The sequence below is a fragment of the Phaenicophaeus curvirostris genome, unplaced genomic scaffold, assembly GCF_032191515.1.
Source record: "Phaenicophaeus curvirostris isolate KB17595 unplaced genomic scaffold, BPBGC_Pcur_1.0 scaffold_453, whole genome shotgun sequence".
Taxonomy (NCBI): domain Eukaryota; kingdom Metazoa; phylum Chordata; class Aves; order Cuculiformes; family Cuculidae; genus Phaenicophaeus; species Phaenicophaeus curvirostris.
In genome coordinates, this window is record NW_027207034.1 from 25,610 (window position 1) to 48,360 (window position 22,751).

The 22,751-nt window shown below is 60.0% G+C and overlaps 1 protein-coding gene across 3 annotated transcripts; it reads right to left on the reverse strand.

Annotated features, from left to right (window-relative positions):
• Positions 1-1,593: 1,593 nt before the first annotated feature.
• CXXC1 (CXXC finger protein 1) lies at positions 1,594-22,169 on the reverse strand. 3 transcript variants are annotated; one of them, XM_069882998.1, is made up of 15 exons: positions 22,095-22,169; positions 21,907-22,004; positions 20,504-20,604; positions 19,616-19,725; positions 17,218-17,373; positions 17,085-17,111; positions 16,213-16,350; positions 13,467-13,574; positions 11,327-11,508; positions 10,510-10,717; positions 8,441-8,551; positions 7,190-7,239; positions 4,951-5,047; positions 3,573-3,725; positions 1,594-1,923 (listed from the first exon to the last, which is right to left on the reverse strand). In XM_069882998.1, exons 1-15 carry the CDS (start codon positions 22,095-22,097, stop codon positions 1,783-1,785), a joined length of 1,683 nt encoding a protein of 560 aa, XP_069739099.1. In that variant the 5' UTR covers positions 22,098-22,169; the 3' UTR covers positions 1,594-1,782. The 3 variants fall into 3 exon arrangements, with proteins under 3 accessions (XP_069739099.1, XP_069739101.1, XP_069739098.1); XM_069883000.1 differs by having other exon boundaries at positions 1,596-1,923; positions 11,327-11,511; positions 16,213-16,248; XM_069882997.1 differs by having other exon boundaries at positions 1,598-1,923; positions 11,327-11,511.
• Positions 22,170-22,751: the final 582 nt, after the last annotated feature.

The following is a 22,751-nucleotide window of genomic DNA, read 5'->3' on the forward strand; positions in this document are numbered from 1 at the left end:
ACCGACACCCCCAGGGCCTTCGCCTCCAAATTCTCTTCCCTCCCCCCCAAATTCCCTCCTGACCCCCAAACCTCCCTCCCAAGACCCCCCCAAATCCCACTGTTTCCCCTAAATCCCCCTCAAAACCCCCTCAGGGACCCCAGAAGTCCCTCAAAACCCTCTCAGGGACCCCAAAACCCTTTCAGGGACCCCAAAAGTCCCTCAAAACCCTCTCAGGGACCCCAAAACCCCCTCAGGGATCCCAAAACCCCCTCAGGAACCTGAAAACCCTCTCAGGGACCCAAAACTCCCTCAAAACCCTCTCAGGGACCCAAAAAAACCCCTCTAAACCCACTTAGCGACCCCAAAACCCTCTCAGAGACCCCAAAACTCCCTCAAAACCCCCTCAGGGACCCCAAAACCCTCTCAGGAACCTGAAATCCCCCTCAGGGACCTCAAAAAAACCCTCACAACCCCCTCAAAGACCCCAAAACTACCTCAAAACCCCCTCAGGGGCCCCAAAACCCCCTCAAAACCCCTTCAGGGACCCCAAAACCCTCTCAGGGACCTGAAATCCCTCTCAGGTACCTCAAAACCCTCTCAGGGTCCCCAAAACACCCTCAGGGACCCCAAAACCCCCTCAAAACCCCTTCAGGAACCCCCAAATCCTCACAGGGACCTGAAATCCCTCTCAGGGACCCCAAAACTCCCTCAAAACCCCTTCAGGGACCCCGAAACTCCCTCAAAACCCTCTCAGGGACCCCAAAACTCCCTCAAAACCCTCTCAGGGTCCCCAAAACCCCCTCAAAACCCTCTCAGGGACCCAAAAAAACCCCTCTAAACCCACTTAGCGACCCCAAAACCCTCTCAGAGACCCCAAAACTCCCTCAAAACCCCCTCAGGGACCCCAAAACCCTCTCAGGAACCTGAAATCCCCCTCAGGGACCTCAAAAAAACCCTCACAACCCCCTCAAAGACCCCAAAACTACCTCAAAACCCCCTCAGGGGCCCCAAAACCCCCTCAAAACCCCTTCAGGGACCCCAAAACCCTCTCAGGGACCTGAAATCCCTCTCAGGAACCCCAAAACTCCCTCAAAACCCCATTAGGGACCCCGAAACTCCCTCAAAACCCCCTCAGGGACCCCAAAACCCCCTCAGGGACCCCAAAACTCCCTCAAAACCCTCTCAGGGACCCCAAAAAAACCCTCTAAACCCCCTCAGGGACCCCAAAACCTCCTCAAAACCCTCTCAGGGACCCCAAAAAAACCCTCAAAACCCCCTCAGGGTCCCCAAAACCCTCTCAGGGACCCCAGAAAAAACCTCAAACCCCCTTCAGGGCCCCCAAAACCCCCTCAGGGACCCTGAAACTCCCTCAAAACCCTCTCAGGGACCCCAAAACCCCCTCCAAACCCCTTCAGGGACCCCAAAACCCTTTCAGGGACCCCAAAACCTCCTCAAAACCATCTCAGGGACCCCAAAACCCTCTTGGGGACCCCAGAACCTGCTCAGGGACCCCTCACCATCCTTCTGGTGGGGAGGGGGCCCAGAACCGAACCCCTCCCCCCCGAGCCCCATAGATGCTCCAATACTCACTTTATTTTGGGGGGGGGGACCCCAACAATTTTGGGGGGGGGGGTGTTGAGGGAGGTTTGGGGGGGTCCTTGGGGGGGTTTGGGGGTGTCTGGGGGGGGGGGTCACGCTGTCCTTGGGGGGCTGGGGGGGTTCTTGGGGGGCGGTGAGGGAGGTTTGGGGGGTCAGTCGGGGTGGGGGGGGGTGAGGGGGGTCCCCGCGGGTTTTGGGGGGTCAGGGGGGGGTGCGCAGGTCGGTGGTGAGGGGGTCGTGCTGGATGGTTTGATGCAGCATGAGGGCCAGCAGCCCCGCGCGGTTGGTCATGGCCGCCCGCACGTTGCGCTCCTGCTCGAAGAGCTCGTCCAGCTTGTACCACTGCGGCCCCAGGACCACGAGAGCCACCGCGGAGATGAGGAACATCAGGATCCATCACGGAGATGAAGATCAGGAGCCATCGTGGAGATGAGGAACATCAGGATCCATCGTGGAGATGAAGATCAGGAGCATCAGGAGCCATCGTGGAGATGAGGAACATCAGGAGCCATCGTGGAGATGAAGATCAGGAGCAGAAGGAGCCATCGTGGGGATGAGGAACATCAGGATCCATCATGGAGATGAGGATCAGGAGCATCAGGATCCATTGTGGAGATGAAGAGGAGGAGCAGAAGGAGCCATCATGGAGATGAAGAGGAGGATCCATCATGGAGATGAAGAGGAGGAGCAAAAGGAGCCATCATGGAGATGAGGAGGATCAGGATCCATCATGGAAAGGAAGATGAGGAGCAGAAGGAGCCATCGTGGAGATGAAGAGGAGGAGCATCAGGTTCCATCGTGGAGATGAGGAGGATCAGGATCCATCACAGAAATGAAGATGAGGAGCATCAGGTTCCATCGTGGAGATGAAGAGGAGGAGCAGAAGGAGCCATCGTGGAGATGAGGAGGATCAGGATCCATCATGGAGATGAAGAGGAGGAGCAGAAGGATCCATCGTGGAGATGAGGAACATCAGGATCCATCGTGGAGATGAAGAGCATCAAGATCCATCACAGAAATGAAGAGGAGGAACATCAAGATCCATCGTGGAGATGAAGAGGAGGAGCAGAAGGAGCCATCATGGAGATGAGGAGGATCAGGATCCATCATGGAGATGAAGAGGAGGAGCAGAAGGAGCCATAGTGGAGATGAGGAACATCAGGATCCATCATGGAGATGAAGAGCATCAAGATCCATCACAGAAATGAAGATGAGGAATATCAGGATCCATCGTGGAGATGAAGAGCATCAAGATCCATCACAGAAATGAAGATGAGGAATATCAGGATCCATCGTGGAGATGAAGAGGAGGAGCAGAAGGAGCCATCGCGGAGATGAGGAACATCAGGATCCATCATGGAGATGAAGAGGAGGAGCAGAAGGAGCCATCGTGGAGATGAGGAGGATCAGGATCCATCATGGAGATGAAGACGAGAAGGAACAGGATCCATCATGGAGACGAGGAGCATCGGGATAAGACAGAGATACAGTCAGGATGGGGCATGGGGAGCACCAGGCCACCTAGAGAACCCCTAAGGCCACCTGAGGGACCTCGAAACCACCTGAGGGACCCCAAGGCCACCCAAAGGACCCCCAAAGCCACTCAAGGGACCTCAAAACCACCTGAGGGACCCCTAAGGCCACCTGAGGGACATCAAAACCACCTGAGGGACCCCTAAGGCCACCTGAGGGACCTCAAAACCACCTGAGGGGCCCCTAAGGCCACCCAAGGGACCTCAAAACCACCTGAGGGACCCCTAAGGCCACCTGAGGGACCTCAAAACCACCTGAGGGGCCCCTAAGGCCACCCAAAGGACCCCCAAAGCCACTCAAGGGACCTCAAAACCACCTGAGGGACCCCTAAGGCCACCTGAAGGACTTGAAGGCCACCTGAGGGACCTCGAAACCATCCGAGGGACCCCTGAGGCCACCCGAGGGACCTCAAGGCCACCCAGGGCCACCCCGAGGCCACCGAGGGGAGGGGGACGCACCACGCGGACGCGCTCCAGGTCGACCTCGGCGCGGCGCAGCTTCTCCCAGCAGTAGTGACGGTGGCAGCGGCGCTTGGGGACGCGGCAGAACTCGCCCGTCAGCTCGAAGACGTCGCGCACCAGGGGACACCCGCACACCTCGTCCGCGGGGACCTGCCACCGGCACCCGGCGGTGACAACGGGCACCCGGGGGGGGACAACGGGGCATCCAGGGGGGACAACGGGGCACCCAGGGGGGACAAGGGGGCATCCAGGGGGGACAAGGGGGCATCCAGGGGGGACAACGGGGCACTGAGAGGGGACAACGAGCACCCAGAGGGGACAACGGGGCATCCAGAGGGGACAATGAGCACCCGGGGGGGACAATGAGCACCCAGGGGGGACAACGGGGCATCCAGGGGGAACAATGGGGCATCCAGGGGGGACAACGGGGCATCCAGGGGGGACAACGGGGCATCCAGGGGGGACAACGAGCACCCAGAGGGGACAACGGGGCATCCAGAGGGGACAACGGGGCATCCAGAGGGGACAATGAGCACCCAGGGGGGACAACGGGGCATCCAGAGGGGACAACGGGCACCCAGAGGGGACAACGGGGCATCCAGAGGGGACAACGAGCACCCAGGGGGGACACTGAGGGGACACCGAGCACCCAGAGGGGACACCGAGCACGCAGAGGGCCCTGAGGGGACACCGAGCACCCAGAGGGGACACCGAGCACCCACAGGGCCCTGAGGGGACACCGAGCACCCACAGGGCCCTGAGGGGACACCGAGCACCCACAGGGGACACTGAGGGGACACTGAGCACCCAGAGGGGACACCGAGCACGCAGAGGGCCCTGAGGGGACACCGAGCACCCAGAGGGGACACCGAGCACCCACAGGGCCCTGAGGGGACACCGAGCACCCACAGGGGACACTGAGCACCCACAGGGGACACTGAGGGGACACTGAGCACCCAGAGGGGACACCGAGCACGCAGAGGGCCCTGAGGGGACACCGAGCACCCAGAGGGGACACTGAGCACTCAGAGGGGACACTGAGCACCCAGAGGGGACACCGAGCACGCAGAGGGCCCTGAGGGGACACCGAGCACCCAGAGGGGACACCGAGCACCCACAGGGCCCTGAGGGGACACCGAGCACCCAGAGGGGACACCGAGCACCCACAGGGCCCTGAGGGGACACCGAGCACCCAGAGGGGACACCGAGCACCCACAGGGGACACTGAGCACCCACAGGGGACACCAAGTGCCCCCAGCCCCCCCATTCCAGCCCCCTGGGGGCCCCACGTCCCCCTCCTCCTCTCCCTCCCCCCCCCCCAGCCCCTTTGGCCCCTCCCCCCCCCGCACCCCCCCTTTGTCCCCCGGGTTGTCACCTTGGGGTCCCGCGAGTGCTCGGGGCACAGGACCTGCAGGCGCTTGCAGTAGGTTTTGCTCTGGGGGTTGTAGACGTCGCAGAAGAGACGCGTGGCCCTTTGTTGGGGAAAAAGAGGGGGGTTTGAGGGAAAAAAGAGGGTTTTTTGGGGGAAAAGAGAGAGTTTTGAGGGAAAAAAGTGGGGTTTGGGGGGGAAAAGTGGGTTTTGGGGGGAAAAAGTGGGTTTTTTGGGGAAAAAAAGTGGGTTTTGGGGGAAAAAAGTCGGTTTGGGAGGGAAAACAAGGGGTTTTGAGAGGAAAAGAGGGATTTTGAGGGGAAAAAAGGGTTTTTTTGGGGGGGAAAAGTGGGGGTTTTTGGGAAAAAAGGGGTTTTGGGAGGGAAAAAAGGGCTTTGAGAGGAAAAGAGGGATTTTGAGGGGAAAAAAGTGGTTTTGGGGGGAAAAAAATGGGTTTTTTTGGGAAAAAAGGGGTTTTGGGAGGGAAAAAAGGGGTTTTGGGAGGGAATAGAGGGATTTTGAGGGGAACAAAGTGGTTTTGGGGGAAAAAAGTGGGTTTTTTTGGGAAAAAGGGGTTTTGGGAGGGAAAAAAGGGGTTTTGGGAGGGAACAAAGTGGTTTTGGGGGAAAAAAGTGGGGTTTTTTGGGAAAAAAGGGGTTTTGGGAGGGAATAGAGGGGTTTTGAGGGGAACAAAGTGGTTTTGGGGGGAAAAAAGTGGGGTTTTTTGGGAAAAAAGGGGTTTTGGGAGGGAAAAAAGGGGGTTTTGGGAGGGAAAGAGGGATTTTGAGGGGAAAAAAGGGGTTTTTTTTTGGGGAAAAAGAGGGGTTTGGGGGGAAAAAAGGGGTTTTGAGGGGAAAAAAGTGGGGTTTTTTGGGAAAAAAGGGGGTTTTGAGAGGAAAAGAGGGATTTTGAGGGGAAAAAAGGGGTTTTGGGGGGAAAAAGTGGTTTTTTTTGGGAAAAAACTGGGTTTGGGAGGGAAAGAGGGATTTTGAGGGGAAAAAAAGTGGTTTCTGGGGGAAAAAAGTGGGGTTTTTTGGGAAAAAAAGGGGGGTTGGGGAGGGAAAAATGGGGTTTTGAGGGGAAAAGAGGGATTTTGAGGGGAAAAGAGGGATTTTGAGGGGAAAAGAGGGATTTTGAGGGGAAAAGAGGGATTTTGAGGGGAAAAAAGTGGGGTTTTTGGGGAAAAAAGTGGGGTTTTTGGGGAAAAAAGTGGTTTTAGGAGGGAAAAAAGTGGTTTTGGGAGGGAAAAAAAGGGGTTTTGAGAGGGAAAGAGGGATTTTGAGGGGAAAAAAGGGGTTTGAGGGGAAGAACAAGAGTTTCGAGGGCAAAAAGAGGAGTTTGGGGGGGGAAAAAGGTTTTTTTTGGAAAAACGGAGTTTTGAGAGAAAAAAGTGGGGATTTTTGGGGAAAAAAGTGGTTTTGGGGGGAAAAAGGGGTTTTGGGAGGGAAAAAAGGGGGTTTGGGAGGAAAAAAAGGGATTTTGAGAGAAAAAAGGTGGTTTGGGGCAGAAAAAAAGTGGGTTTTTTTTGGGAAAAAAGTGGGTTTGGGAGGGAAAAGAAGGGGTTTTGAGAGGAAAAGAAGGGGTTTTGAGAGGAAAAAGGTTTTTTTGGGGGGGAAAAGAGGGGTTTGGGGGGGAAAAGACGGAGTTTTGAGGGAAAAAAGAGGGTTGTTGAGGAAAAAAGTGGTTTTTGGGGGAAAGAAGTGGGGTTTTTGGGAAAAAAAAAGTGGGTTTTTGGGGAAAAAAGTGGGTTTTTGGGGAAAAAAAGTGGGTTTAGGAGGGAGAAAAAAGTGGTTTTCGGAGGGAAAGAGGGATTTTGAGGGGAAAAAAGGGGGTTTTTGAGGTGAAAACCAGGAGTTTTGAGGGGAAAAGAGGGGTTTTGGGGACCCCCCTCATCATCTCGGGGCACCCAAGGGTTTGGGGGGGTCCCAGGTGGGGGGGCACAAGGATTTTTGGGGAAAAGAGGGATTGAGGGGGGAAAAAAAGAGGGGTTTGGGGGGGAGAAAGGGTTTTTTTTTGAAAAACAGGGAGTTTTGAGGGAAAAAAGTGGGGGTTTTTGGGGGAAGAAGGTGTTTTCTTGGGGAAAAAAGTGGGTTTTGAGGGGAAAAAAGTGGGTTTTGAGGGGAAAAGAGGGGTTTTGGGGACCCCCCTCATCATCTCGGGGCACCCAAGGGTTTGGGGGGGTCCCAGGTGGGGGGGGGTCCCAGGGTTTTGGGGGTAAACCCAGGGCTTTTGGGGGGTCACTCACCCCTCGATGCGCGTGGGGTACATGGAGCCGAAGGACGTCTGGCTCTCGTACTGCGGGAAAAAGCGGGGGGTCGGCCCCTATGGCTCCTATAGGGCCCCTATAGCCCCTATAGGGCCCCTATAGGGCCCCTACAGCCCCTCTAACACCCAAACCCAGAGCCCAGGGAGCCCCTATAGCACCCAGGGTGCCCCTATGGCCCCTACAGAGCCCCTGCGGCGCTCCTATAGAGCCCCTATAGAGCCCTAGGAGCCTCTACAAGGCCCATAGGGGAGCCTGTAAGAATCTATAGGTGCTGTGGGTGCCTGTAGGGGTGCCTATAAGAGCCTGTGGATGCCCATAGGGATTGTGAGTGCCTGTAGGAGGGTCTATAGGGGAGTATGAGGATCACGGGTGTCTGTAGCAGCTCCTATAGGGATCGTTGGTGCCCATAGGAATGCCTATAGGGACCTATAGGAACCGGTGGCACCTGCAGGAGTGCCCATATAAACCTATAGGAGCTGCAGGTGCCCATAGGGGTGCCTATAGGGATTGTGGGTGCCTGTAGGAGAGCCCAGAGGGGCTCTGGGTGCCTATAGGGGTGCCTGTAGGCTTTGTGGGTGCCTGTAGGAGTGCCTATAGGGACCTATAGGGATCATGGGTGCCTGTAGGAGTGCCTACAGGTGCTGTGGGTGCCTGTAGGGGTGCCTATAGGGGCCTATAGGGTTCGTGGGTGCCTGTAGGGGTATCTATGTAGCTTGTGGGTGTCCGTTGGGGGGCCTATAGGAGCTGTGGGTACCTATAGGAATGGTGGGTGCCCATCAGGGTGCCTATAGGAGCCGTGGGTGCCTGTAGGAGTGTCTATAGGGATCACAGGTGCCTGTAGGAGCGCCTATAGGGATCGTGGGCGCCTCCAGGGGTGCCTTGAGGGTTCGTGGGTGCCTGTAGGAGTGTCTATAGGGATCACGCGTGCCTGTAGGAGCACCTATAGGGACCGTGGGCGCCTCCAGGGGTGCCTTTAGGGTTCGTGGGTGCCTGTAGGAGTGTCTATAGGGATCACGCGTGCCTGTAGGAGCACCTATAGGGACCGTGGGCGCCTCCAGGGGTGCCTTTAGGGTTCGTGGGTGCCTGTAGGAGGGTCTATAGGGATCACGCGTGCCTGTAGGAGCGCCTATAGGCACTGTGGGTTCCTCCAGGGGTGCCTTGAGGGTTCGTGGGTGCCTGTAGGAGTGTCTATAGGTGCCTATAGGTGCCCCCAGGGGCCGCGGGGGGTACCTTGGCGTAGCAGCGCTCCATGTGGCGCAGGGCGACCTTGGGGTTGATGGGGTGGCCGCACGAGACGCAGAAAATCTGCAGCTCCGTGTCCTCGTTGTCACCCTCGGTGCTCTGCGGGGACAGGGGGGACCCCGGGGATTTAGGGGATCAAGGGGGGATCCCAGAGGATCAGGGGGATCGGGGGGATCAAGGCATCTGGGGGGGATCCAGGGGGGGATTAAGGCATCTGGGATGGATCCAGGGGGGGAAAAAGGCATCTGGGAGGGATCCAGGGGGGGATTAAGGCATCTGGGAGGGATCCAGGGGGGGATCAAGGCTTCTGGGAGGGATCCAGAGGGGGATCAAGGCTTCTGGGAGGGATCCAGAGGGGGATCAAGGCTTCTGGGAGGGATCCAGAGGGGGATCAAGGCTTCTGGGAGGGATCCAGAGGGGGATTAAGGCTTCTGGGAGGGATCCAGGGGGGGATTATGGCATCTGGGAGGGATCGAGAAGGGGATCAAGGCATCTGGGAGGGATCCAGAGGGGGATCAAGGCATCTGGGAGGGATCCAGGGGGGGATTAAGGCATCTGGGAGGGATCCAGAGGGGGATCAAGGCATCTGGGAGGGATCCAGAGGGGGATCAAGGCATCTGGGAGGGATCGAGAGGGGAATCAAGGCTTCTGGGAGGGATCTTGGTGGGGATTAAGGCATCTGGGAGGGATCCAGGGGGGGATCAAGGCAGCTGGGGGGGATCCAGGGGGGGATCAAGGCATCTGGAAGGGATCCAGGGGGGGATTAAGGCATCTGGGAGGGATCCAGTGGGGGATCAAAGCATCTGGGAGGGATCCAGTGGGGGATTAAGGCATCTGGGAAGGATCCAGAGGGGGATCGAGGCTTCTGGGAGGGATCCAGAGGGGGATCAAGGCTTCTGGGAGGGATCCAGGGGGGGATCGAGGCATCTGGGAGGGATCCAGGGGGGGATCGAGGCATCTGGGAGGGATCCAGTGGGGGATCAAGGCATCTGGGAGGGATCCAGGGGGGGATCAAGGCATCTGGGAGGGATCCAGGGGGGGATTAAGGCATCTGGGAAGGATCCAGGGGGGGATCAAGGCTTCTGAGAGGGATCCAGAGGGGGATTAAGGCATCTGGAAGGGATCCAGAGCGGGAACAAGGCATCTGGGAGGGATCCAGGGGGGGATCAAGGCATCTGGGAGGGATCCAGGGGGGGATCAAGGCATCTGGGAGGGATCCAGGGGGGGATCAAGGCATCTGGGAGGGATCCAGAGGGGGATCAAGGCATCTGGAAGGGATCCAGGGGGGGATCAAGGCATCTGGGAGGGATCCAGAGGGGGATCAAGGCATCTGGGGGGGGGATCAAGCTGTCTAGGGAGGATCCAGGGGGGATCCAAGAGTCTAGGGGGGGATCCAGGGATCTGGGGGGGGATCCAGGGAGGATCCTGGGATCCAGGGGGGGTCGATGGGACTTGGGGGGTGGATCCAGGTAGGGTTCAAGGTGTCTGGGAGGGGATCCAGGGATCTGGGGGGGGATCAAAGTAACCAGGGGGGATCTAGGGGGGGTCTGTGGGACTTGGTGGGGGGATCCAGGTAGGGTTCAAGGTGTCTGGGAAGGGATCCAGGGATCTGGGGGGGGGATCAAAGTAACCAGGGGGGGATCCAGGGGGGTCTATGGGACTTGGGGGGGGATCCAGGGAGGGTACAAGGTGTCTGGGAAGGGATCCAGGGATCTGGGGGGGGGATCAAAGCAACCATGGGGGGTCCCAGCAACGAGGGGGGGATCCAGGGGGGATCCGGGGGGGGTCCAGGGGGATTGATGGGACTCGGGAGTGGATCCAGGTAGGGTTCAAGGTGTCTGGGAGGGGATCCAGGGATCTGGGGGGGGGATCAAAGCAACCATGGGGGGTCCCAGCAACGAGGGGGGGATCCAGGGGGGATCCGGGGGGGGTCCAGGGGGATTGATGGGACTCGGGAGTGGATCCAGGTAGGGTTCAAGGTGTCTGGGAGGGGATCCAGGGATCTGGGGGGGATCAAAACAACCAGGGGGGGATCCCAGAGGAATCGGGGGTCCGACCTCCTCGTCCTCGCGGGGCGGGTGGCCCTTGGCGCGGGCGATGAGGGCCTCGAGCTCGTGGAAGCGCCGCTCCATCTCCTGCAGCCGCAGGCGCGCCTGGTGCTGCTCGCGCCGGATCCGCTCCAGGAGCCGCTTGCCGTGCTCCTCGGCCACACACGGGCTCTGCTGCCACTGCTGGATCCGCTGCGGGAGGATCTCGTAGATCCGGCTGCGGGAACGGGGAGGGGGATCAGGTCACCCTCGGAGCAGCCCGGGGGGGGATCCCATCAACCCAGAACCTCAGGATCTGGGTGTGGGATCCACTTCGGATCATCTAGGGGGGGATCTCATCAACCCAGAACCTCAGGATTGAAGGGAATGGGTGTGGGATCCACCCTGGGATGATCTGAGGTGGGATCCCATCAACCCAGAACCTCAGGATTGGGTGTGGGATCCACCTGGGATCATCTGAGGTGGGATCCCATCAACCCAGAACCTCAGGATCGAAGGGAATGGGTGTGGGATCCACCTTGGGATCATCTGAGGTGGGATCCCATCAACCCAGAACCTCAGGATCGGGTGCGGGATCCACCTTGGGATCACCCGAGGTGGGATCCCATCAACCCAGGCTCTTGGGGTCACAAGCACTGGGTCCATACTGGTTTCTACTGGTCCATACTGGTCCGTATTCACTCAGCAACCAGCCGGACACCCCCCCCTCCCTTCCAGGACCTGAGTGACTGAGGCCTCTTGTGACTTTACTGCACTTTACCTTACTCCATACTGGTTTCTACCGGTCTATACTGGTTTGTACTGGTTTGTACTGGTTTGTACTCACTTGGCAGCCAGCTTGACGCCGCAGGCCTCGCTGCAGTACTTGGAGGGGGCCCTGGCGGGGCGGGTGCAGCCGGGGCCCAGGCACTGGCCGAGGCCCCCGGGGTCGCGGGCGTCGCAGCGCTCGGCGTGGCGGCTTCGCTCCCGGTGCCGCGGGCGCTGCCGGTGCCGCCGCAGCCGCTCCTCCTTCTGACCAGTCACACCAGTTAGCCACACCAGTGACACCAGTGACCCACCCCAGGGACACCAGTGACCCCAGTGACACCGGGAACGGGCACTGGGAACCCCCCCGGCCCCCCAGCTTCGCTCCCGGAGCCCCCACAGCCGCTCCTCCTTCTGACCAGTCACACCAGTAACACCAGTTACCCACACCAGTGACACCAGTGACACCAGTGACCCACCCCAGGGACACCAGTGACCCCAGTGACACCGGGAATGGGCACCGGGAACCCCCCCGGCCCCCCAGCTTCGCTCCCGGAGCCCCCACAGCCGCTCCTCCTTCTGACCAGTCACACCAGTAACACCAGTTACCCACACCAGTGACACCAGTGACACCAGTGACCCACCCCAGGGACACCAGTGACCCCAGTGACACCGGGAATGGGCACCGGGAACCCCCCCGGCCCCCCAGCTTCGCTCCCGGAGCCCCCACAGCCGCTCCTCCTTCTGACCAGTCACACCAGTAACACCAGTTACCCACACCAGTGACACCAGTGACACCAGTGACCCACCCCAGGGACACCAGTGACCCCAGTGACACCAGGAACGGGCACCGGGAACCCCCCCGCCCCCCCAGCTTCGCTCCCGGAGCCCCCACAGCCGCTCCTCCTTCTGACCAGTCACACCAGTAACACCAGTGACACCAGTAACCGACCCCAGGGACACCAGTGACACCAACAACACCAGTAACGGGGACATGGGACCCCCCCACAACCCCCAGGGACTCCCCCAGTGCCTCCCAGTGCCCCCCACAGCTCCCAGTAGCCCTCCCAGTGCCTCCCAGTAGCATCCCCAGTACCCAACACAGTTCCCAGTAGCCCACCAGTGCCTCCCAGTAGCCCACCAGAGCTCCCAGTAGCCCTCCCAGTGCCCCCCACAGCTCCCAGTAGCCCACCAGTGCCTCTCAGTAGCCCTCCCAGTACCCACCACAGCTCCCAGTAGCCTCCCAGTGCTTCCCAGTGCCCCCCACAGCTCCCAGTAGCCCTCCCAGTGCCCACCAGTGCCTCCCAGTGCCCAATCCAGCTCCCAGTAGCCCTCCCAGTGCCCCCCACAGCTCCCAGTAGCCCTCCCAGTGCCCCCCAGTAGCCCTCCCAGTGCCCCCCACAGCTCCCAGTAGCCCTCCCAGTGCCCCCACAACTCCCAGTAGCCCTCCCAGCGCCCCCCACAGCTCCCAGTGCCCCCCAGTGCCCAATCCAGCTCCCAGTAGCCCTCCCAGTGCCCCCCAGTAGCCCTCCCAGTACCCACCACAGCTCCCAGTAGCCCTCCCAGTGCCCACCACAGCTCCCAGTAGCCCACCAGTGCCTCTCAGTAGCCCTCCCAGTGCCCCCCACAGCTCCCAGTAGCCCTCCCAGTGCCCCCCACAGCTCCCAGTAGCCCTCCCAGTGCCCCCCAGTAGCCCTCCCAGTGCCCAATCCAGCTCCCAGTAGCCCTCCCAGTGCCCCCCACAGCTCCCAGTAGCCCTCCCAGTGCCCCCCAGTGCCTCCCAGTGCCCACCACAGCTCCCAGTAACCCTCCCAGTACCCATTAGAGCCCCCAGTAGCCCTCCCAGTGCCCCCCACAGCTCCCAGTAGCCCTCCCAGTGCCCCCCAGTAGCCCTCCCAGTACCCACCACAACCCCCGGTAGCCCTCCCAGTGCCCAATCCAGCTCCCAGTAGCCCTCCCAGCGCCCCCCAGTGCCCCCCAGAGCTCCCAGTAGCCCTCCCAGTGCCCCCCAGTGCCCCCAGCAACCCTCCCAGTGCCCCCCAGTGCCTCCCAGTGCCCCCCACAACTCCCAGTAGCCCTCCCAGTGCCCCCCACAGCTCCCAGTAGCCCTCCCAGTGCCCCCCAGTAGCCCTCCCAGTACCCACCACAACCCCCAGTAGCCCTCCCAGTGCCCCCCACAGCTCCCAGTAGCCCTCCCAGTGCCTCCCAGTCCCCCCCAGTACCTTTTTATCCGACTTCTTCTCGCGCCGCTTGACGTGCTTGACCTTGACGGCTCGTTTGCGCAGGGCCGGGTCGAGGAAGGGGGCGTCCTCGGGGTCGCTGAGCCACGGCTGAGCCCGCCACACGCCGCCACACGCCAAGGACACGCCAAGGACACGCCTCAGCACGTCAGCGACACGCAAAAACCCACCCCAGCCCCCAAAAACCCACCCCGGCCCCCCAAAAACCACGCCTCGGCCCCTCAAAAACCCACCCCGGCCTGCAAAAAACACACCCTGACCCCAAAAACATCCCTCGACACGCAAAAAACACGCGTGTCGGGGGCTAAAAACACGCCCCGGGGGGGCGTTGGGCCCGTTCCGAGTGGATTTGGGGACAAATAATGGAATTTTGGGGCTCCCCGAGGCGGAATTCGAGGCACGGGGACGGGATTTGAGGAGAATTTGGTATCCTGAGGGGGGGGGGTTGGGCTCCGGGAGGGTCTGGCTGTGGATTTGGGGTCCCAAGAGGAGGATTTGGGGGTCCCAGAGCGGGATTTGAAATATTTGGGGGCTCAGGGGGGACCCAGGAGCAGGATTTGGTTCTGGTTTTCGGGGGCGGGGGGGGTCCCGCTGCGGATTTGGGGGTCCCAGAAGTGAGATTTGGGGGTCGCAGAGCAGGATTTGACCCTGGTTTTGGCTCAGGGGGTCCCAAGAGAAGGATTTGGGGTCCCAGAAATAAGATTTGGGGTTCCCAGAGCAGGATTTGGCCCCGTTTTGGGGCTCAGGGGGGAACGGCTGTGGATTCGGGGTTCCCGGAGCAGGATTTGGGGGTCCCGGAGCAGGATTTAGCTCTGATTTTGGACTCGGGGGGGGGGTCTATCTGTGGATTTGGGGTTCCCGGAGCGGGATTTAGGGTCCCAGGAGCAGGAATTGGGGGTCCCGGAGCAGGATTTAGCTCTCATTTTGGGCTTGGGGGGGTCTATCTGTGGATTTGGGGTCCCCGGAGCAGGATTTGGGGTTCCCAGAGCAGGATTTAGCTCTGATTTTGGGCTCGGGGGGGTCTATCTGTGGATTTGGGGTTCCCGGAGCAGGATTTGGGGTTCCCAGAGCAGGATCTGGCCCAGTTCTTGGCTCAGACGGTCCCAGGAGAAGAATTTGGGGTCCCAGAAATAAGATTTGGGGTTCCCAGAGCAGAATTTAGCTCTATTTTTGGGCTCGGGGGGGGTCCGCCTGTGGATTTGGGGTTCCCGGAGGAGGATTTGGGGTTCCCAGGAGCAGGAATTAGGGTTCCCAGAGCAGGATTTAGCTCTGATTCTGGGCTCGGGGGGGGTCCGTCTGTGGATTTGGGGTTCCCGGAGCAGGATTTGGGGTTCCCAGAGCAGGATTTGGCCCTGTTCTTGGCTCAGGGGGTTCCAGGAGCAGGATTTGGGGTTCCCGGAGAAGGAATCGGGGTTCCCGGAGCGGAATTTAGCTCTGTTTTTGGGCTCGGGGGGGGTCCATCTGTGGATTTAGGGTTCCCAGAGAGGAATCTGGGGTTCCCAGAGCAGGATTTAGCTCTGGTTTTGGGCCCGGGGGGGGGGTCCATTTGTGGATTTGGGGTTCCCAGAGCAGGAATTCGGGGTCCCAGAGCGGAATTTAGCTCTATTTTTGGGCTCGGGGGGGTCCATCTGTGGATTTAGGGTTCCCAGAGAGGAATTTGGGGTTCCCAGAGCAGGATTTAGCTCTGGTTTTGGGCCCGGGGGGGGGGTCCATTTGTGGATTTGGGGTTCCCAGAGCAGGATCTGGCCCTGTTCTTGGCTCAGGGGGTCCCAGGAGCAGGATTTGGGGGTCCCAGAGCAGGATTTAGGGTTCCCAGAGCACGATTTGGCCCTAGTTTAGGCTCAGGGGGTCCCAGGAGCAGGATTTGGGGGTCCCAGAGCAAGATTTGGCCCCGTTTCTGGGCCCGGGGTGGGGTCCGTGTGCGGATTTGGGGTTCCCAGAGCGGGATTTAGCTCTGTTTCTGGCCTCGGGGGGGTCCGTCTGTGGATTTGGGGGCCCCAGAGGAGGATTTGGGGTTCCCAGAGCAGGATTTGGCCCCGTTTTTGGGCTCGGGGGGGGTCCGCCTGTGGATTCGGGGTTCCTGAAGGGGGATTTGGAGTTCCCAGAGCAGGATTTGGCTCTGTTTCTGGGCCCGGGGGGGTCCATCTGTGGATTTGGGGTTCCCAGAGCAGGATTTGGGGTTCCCAGAGCAGGATCTAGCTCTGTTTCTGGGCTCGGGGGGGTCCGTCTGTGGATTTGGGGTTCCCGGAGAAGGATTTGGGGTTCCCAGAGCAGGATCTGGCCCAGTTCTTGGCTCAGACGGTCCCAGGAGAAGAATTTGGGGTCCCAGAAATAAGATTTGGGGTTCCCAGAGCAGAATTTAGCTCTATTTTTGGGCTCGGGGGGGGTCCGTCTGTGGATTTGGGGTTCCCGGAGGAGGATTTGGGGTTCCCAGAGCAGGATTTAGCTCTGTTCCTGGGCCTGGGGGGTTCCATCTGTGGATTTGGGGTTCCCGGAGCGGGATCTGTCCCTGTTTTTGGGCCCCGGGGGGTTCCATCTGTGGATTCGGGGTTCCTGGAACCAGATTTAGGGTTCCCAGAGCGGGATTTAGCTCTGTTTTTGGGCCCGGGGTGGGTCCGTGTGCGGATTCGGGGTTCCCGGAGCGGGATCCGTCCCCGTTTTGGGGCTCAGGGGGTTCCGTGTGCGGATCGGGGGGTCCCCCCGGCGGGTTTTCGGGGGGGGCACTCACCAGGCCGTGGTCGTCGAAGGCGCCGGCGCAGAGCTCCTGGTAGAGCCGGGGATCGAGCGGCAGCTCCTCGTCCGAGAGGTTCTCGGGGGGCCCCGCCGCCCCCAGCTGCTCCACGTCCCCCTCGCGCCCCCGCGCCAGCTGGGGGGGGGTCAGCACCCCGAGGGCACACAGGGAACCCCCCCCCCAGCACCCCCCAACAACACAAATTCGAGTTTTGGGGACCCCCCCCGCCCCAACCCCGCTCCCAAAATTGGGAACCCCCCCAAGAAATGGACCCCGAGAACCCCCTAAAAACGACCCTCAGGGCCTAAAGGACATGGGGAGCCCCCCAAAAAGGGACTCGGGGGGGGGCAACGGACATGGGGACCCCCAAAAATGGACTCGCGGGGAGGGGAAAGGGACATCAGGACCCCAAAAATTGGATTTGGGGGGCAGGGAACGCAGGGACCCCCCCAAAAAGGGACCTTGGGGACACAGGGATCCCGCAAAAAGAGACTCGGGGGGGCTAAGGGATATGGGGACCCCCCCAAAAAGGGACATGACGGGGCAGGGGACCCCCAAAAATGGACGCAGGGAACCCCACAAATGGAGACAAGGGACAAAGGGACCCCCCAAAAATGGAGTCAAGGGACAACGGGACACGGGGACCCCCCCAAAAAGGGACCCAGGGGACAGAGGGACCCGGGGAGCCCCAAAAATAAACCCAAGGAATAAAGGGACCCCCCAAAAAGGGACCCGGGGGGGAGTCAAGGGAGACGGGGAGCCCCCCAGAAAGGGACTCAAGGGACAAAGGGACATGGGGACCCCCTAAAAAGGGGCCTGGGGACCCCACCTCACCCCCCACCGAGGGCCCCCAGCGCGTGGACACTCACCGCGGCGGGGAAGTACTTGTAGGACTCCTAAAAGGAGGAAAAAACACGTCAGCGAGGCCCAGGACACGCTAAGAACACGCTAAGAACACGCTAAGAACACGCTAAGAACACGCGAGGGGCCCCGGGGACTCACGCGGGCGCGGAGCTGGCACTGCCGCAGGCGGCACTTCTGGCGGATCTTGTTGGGGCCCCCGAATTTCTTCATGTCGCGGCAGAAGTCGCACTGGCCGCAGTCCTCGGGGCGCCGGCAGGCCTCGCACTCCCCGCACATGCGCGCCGAGCGCTTGATCTGCGAGGAAAAGGGGGGGTCAGGGGGATTTGGGGGGGTTTAGAAGGATTTGGGGGGGATTCGGAAGGATTTGGGGGGGATTCGGAAGGATTCGGGGGGGATTCAGAAGGATTCGGGGGTCCTAAAGTGATTTTTACCCCTTCCAGATGTGGCAAAGACTCAATCTGGGGGATCCTGGGGTTGGGAGGGCGGATTCAGGGGGTCAGGGGGGAGCCAAAGGTTCAGATAAAGGGGTTTGGGGGGGATTCAGAAGGATTTGGGGGGGATTCAGAAGGATTTGGGGGGGATTCAGAAGGATTTGGGGGGGATTCAGAAGGATTCGGGGGTCCTAAAGGGATTTTTACCCCTCCCAGACGTGGCAAAGACTCAATCTGGGGGATCCGGGTGTTGGGAGGGGGGATTCAGGGGGTCAGGGGGGAGCCAGGGGTTCAGATAAAGGGGTTTTGGGGTGATTTAGAAGGATTTGGGGTGATTCAGAAGGATTTGGGGGGGATTCAGAAGGATTCGGGGGTCCTAAAGTGATTTTTACCCCTCCCAGACGTGGCAAAGACTCAATCTGGGGGATCCTGAGGTTGGGAGGAGGGATTCAGGGGGTCAGGGGGGAGCCAGAGGTTCAGATAAAGGGGTTTTGGGGGGATTCAGAAGGATTTGGGGGGGATTCAGAAGGATTTGGGGGTCCTAAAGTGATTTTTACCCCTCCCAGACGTGGCAAAGACTCAATCTGGGGGATCCTGAGGTTGGGAGGGGGGATTCAGGGGGTCAGGGGGGAGCCAGGGGTTCAGATAAGGGGGTTTTGGGGTGATTTGGAAGGATTTTAGGGTGATCTGGAAGGATTTTGGGGTGATTCGGAAGGATTTTGGGGTCCTAAAGTGATTTTAATCCCTTCCAGATGTGACAAAGGCTCAATCTGGGGGATTCTGAAGTTGGAAAGGGGGATTCACGGGGTCGGGGGGAGCCAGAGGTTCAGATAAGGGGGTTTTGGGGTGATTTGGAAGGATTTGGGGGGGATTCAGAAGGATTTGGGGGGATTCAGAAGGATTTGGGGGGGATTCAGAAGGATTCGGGGGTCCTAAAGTGATTTTCACCCCTCCCAGATGTGGCAAAGACTCAATCTGGAGGATCCTGGGGTTGGGAGGGGGGATTCAGGGGTTCAGATGAGGGGGTTTTGGGGTGACTTAGAAAGATTTGGGGGGGATTTAGAAGGATCTTGGGGTGATTCGGAAGGATTTGGTGGTCCTAAAGTGATTTTCACCCCTCCCAGACGTGGCAAAGACTCAATCTGGGGGATCCTGAGGTTGGGAGGGGGGATTCAGGGGGTCAGCGGGGAGCCAGGGGTTCAGATAAAGGGGTTTTGGGGGGATTCAGAAGGATTCGGGGGGGATTCAGAAGGATTCGGGGGTCCTAAAGGGATTTTTACCCCTCCCAGACGTGGCAAAGACTCAATCTGGGGGATCCTGGGGTTGGGAGGGGGGATTCAGGGGGTCGGGGGGAGCCAGAGGTTCAGATAAGGGGGTTTTGGGGTGATTTAGAAGGATTTGGGGTGATTCAGAAGGATTTTGGGGTGATTCGGAAGGATTTGGGGGTCCTAAAGTGATTTTAATCCCTTCCAGATGTGACAAAGGCTCAATCTGGGGGATCCTGAGGTTGGAAAGGGGGATTCACGGGGTCAGGGGGGAGCCAGAGGTTCAGATAAGGGGGTTTTGGGGTGATTTGGAAGGATTTGGGGGGGATTCAGAAGGATTTGGGGGGATTCAGAAGGATTCGGGGGGGATTCAGAAGGATTCGGGGGGGATTCAGAAGGATTCGGGGGGGATTCAGAAGGATTCGGGGGGGATTCAGAAGGATTCGGGGGTCCTAAAGTGATTTTTACCCCTCCCAGACGTGGCAAAGACTCAATCTGGGGGATCCGGGTGTTGGGAGGGGGGATTCAGGGGGTCAGGGGGGAGCCAGGGGTTCAGATAAAGGGGTTTTGGGGTGATTTAGAAGGATTTGAGGGGGATTCAGAAGGATTTGGGGGGGATTCAGAAGGATTCGGGGGGGATTCAGAAGGATTTTGGGGTCTTAAAACGACTTCTGTGTCTCACGCGCGAGGCAAAGGTTTGATACGGGGAACCCAGAGAGACGCGGGGAGTCGGGGGGGACAGGAATTTGGGGGTCCCAGGAGTAAAGGGGGTCCCCAGGGGTCCGGAGATTTGGGGTTCAGGGAGATTTTGGGGTGATTGAAGGGGATTTTGGGTCCCACCTTGGCCGCGCGGCCCTGATCCAGCGCCAGCTCCTGCGTCTTGGTGCCCTCGTGCTCCTTCTCGCGCCACTTCTTGTGCCGGTAACGGATCTCGAGCGTGGGATCCTTCTCTGGGGGGGGGAAAAGGGGGTCAGGAGCCCCCCAAAAAACAGACCCGGGGGCCCCAGAGCCCCCCAAAAAGGGATCTAGACCCCCAAAAAAGGGAACTCGGGGGGGTGGGACCCCTAAAAAAGGGACCCAAACCCCTCAAAAGGGGGCCCAATCCCTCAAAAATGGAACCAGCACCCTCAAAATGAGACCCAGAGCCCCCCAGGAAGAGATTTAGGTGCCCCAGAGCCCCCCCAAAAGGGATCTAGACCCCCAAAAAGGGAACTCAGGGGGGTGGGACCCCTAAAAAAGGGACCCAAATCCCTCAAAAGGGATCCAACCCCTCAAAAAGGGAACCAGGACCCCCCAAAATGAGACCCAGAGCCCCCCAGAAAGGGGCCCGGGTGCCCCAGAGCCCCCCCAAAAAGGGATCTAGAGGTGTGAGCCTCAAAAAGGGGACCCAGCACCCCCAAAATGAGACCCAAGCAGCCCAGAACCCCCAAAATGGGACCCAGGTGACCAAGACTCTCCCCAAAAGAGAACCTGGGATGTGGAATCTCCTCCAAAAAAGGCAGTCAGACCCCTCAAAAAGACCCAAAACCCCTAAAAAATGAGATCTGGGTGTCCTGGAACCCCTCAAAATTGGATTCAGGTGATGAAAACACCCCCCTAAAGGGATTGAGGGATGCACGACCCTCCAAAAAAGGGACCCAGGCACCCGGGAACCCCCAAAAAAGGGACCCAGATGCCTGAGAACCCCAAAAAAAGCGGATTTAGGGGTGTGGGGCCCCCCAAACTCACCGCGGCACTGGCTGCAGTACCACTCCCGAATGGCCTTGGCCATCTTCTCAGTGATGTTGATGCAGTCGCCGTGGAACCACTCGTTGCAATTGTCGCACCCGCTGCGAGTGGAAAAAAAAGGGGTGGAGCAGCCTCAGTTGAGGGCAGACACCCCAAATTCCCACCCTGAGGGACCCAGGAACCCCCCTAGATCCCACCCTGAGGGACCCAAGAACTCAGGATCCCCCCCCGATCCAACCCTGAGGGACGCAGGATCCCCCAAGCTCCATCCCAGCGCCCCCACGATCCCCCAATCCCCCTCAAAATCCACCCCAACACCCCCAGAACCCCCCAACCCCCCCCCAAACCCCTCAGGATCCCCAATACCCCATCAAGACCCCCCCCAATCCCCCTCAACGCCCCCAATCCCCCTCAAATCCCCCTCAAGGGACCCAAGACCCCCCTTAACTCCCACCCCAACACCCCCAGAACCCCTCAATCTCCCTCAACACCCCCTCAAGGGACCCAGGACCCCTCAAATCCCTCCCTAACGGCCCCAGGACCCCCCCCAACTCCATCCCAAGGCCCTCGGGACCCCCAATACCCCATCAAGACCCCCGAAATCCCCCTCAACGCCCCCAGGACCCCCCAATGCCCCTCAAGGCACCCAAGACCCCCCTTAACTCCCACCCCAACACCCCCAGAACCCCTCAATCTCCCTCAAAACCCCCTCAAGGGATCCAGGACCCCTCAAATCCCTCCCTAACGACCCCAGGACCCCCTCAACCCCACCCCAACCCCATCCCAAGGCCCTCGGGACCCCCAATACCCCATCAAGACCCCCCCCCAATCCTCCTCAACGCCCCCAGGACCCCTCAATCTCCCTCAAATCCCCCTCAAGGGACCCAGGACCCCTCAAATCCCTCCCTAACGGCCCCAGGACCCCCCCCAACTCCATCCCAAGGCCCTCGGGACCCGCAATACCACATCAAGACCCCCGAAATCCCCCTCAACGCCCCCAGGACCCCCCAATCCCCCTCAAGGCACCCAAGACCCCCCCTAACTCCCAGCCCAGCGCCCCCAGAACCCCTCAATCTCCCTCAACACCCCCTCAAGGGACCCAGGACCCCTCAAATCCCTCCCTAACGGCCCCAGGACCCCCCCCAACTCCATCCCAAGGCCCTCGGGACCCCCAATACCCCATCAAGATCCCCGAAATCCCCCTCAACGCCCCCAGGACCCCCCAGTCCCCCTCAAGGCACCCAAGACCCCCCCTAACTCCCAGCCCAGCGCCCCCAGAACCCCTCAATCTCCCTCAACACCCCCTCAAGGGACCCAGGACCCCTCAAATCCCTCCCTAACGACCCCAACCCCATCCCAAGGCCCTCGGGACCCCCAACACCCCCTCAAACCCCCCCTCTCACATCATGAAGCAGTTGATGTCGGGCTTGCGGCACACGCAATACACCGGCGCGTTCTCCTCGCCGCCCGGCGCCGCCTCCGCGTCCGAGAATTCGCTGTCCTGGGGTTGGGGGGGAGAAAGGAAAAGGGGGCGTCAGGGACTCCCTCGGACCCGCCCCCGGAGCCCCTCGACCCCCGGGACCCCCCGCACCATCGCGGAGCCGAGCAGCCCCCGCCTCAGCTCCCGCCGCCACCGGAACCGGAAGGAGCAGCGCCCCGCACTTCCGCTTTGCCCGCAACCAACATGGCCGCCGAAGGGGGGAGGGGGCGGTGCCCGCTTCAAAGATGGCGGCGGGAAGAAAGGGGGAGGGATCAAAATGGCGGCGAGCGGGAAAAAGGGGCGGGATCAAAACGGCGGGAAAAAGGGGCGGGATCAAAACGGCGGGAAAAAGGGGCGGGATCAAAACGGCGGGAAAAAGGGGCGGGATCAAAATGGCGGCGAGCGGGAAGAAGGGGAGGGGATCAAAATGGCGGCGAGCGGGAAAGGGAGGGGATCATAGAATCACCAGGTTGGAAGAGACCCACCAGATCATCGAGTCCAACCATTCCCATCAATCATTAACCCGTGTCCCTCAGCACCTCGTCCACCCGTGCCTTAAACCCCTCCAGGGAAGGGGACTCAACCCCCTCCCTGCTCCAGTGCCCAATGACCCTTTCTGTGAAGAATTTTTTCCTGCTGTCCAGCCTGACCCTCCCCTGGTGGAGCTTGAGGCCGTTCCCTCTCGTCCTGTCCCCTGTTTTTGGGAGAAGAGCCCAGCTCCCTCCTCTCCACAACCTCCTCTCAGGGAAAGAGCAACGAGGTCTCCCC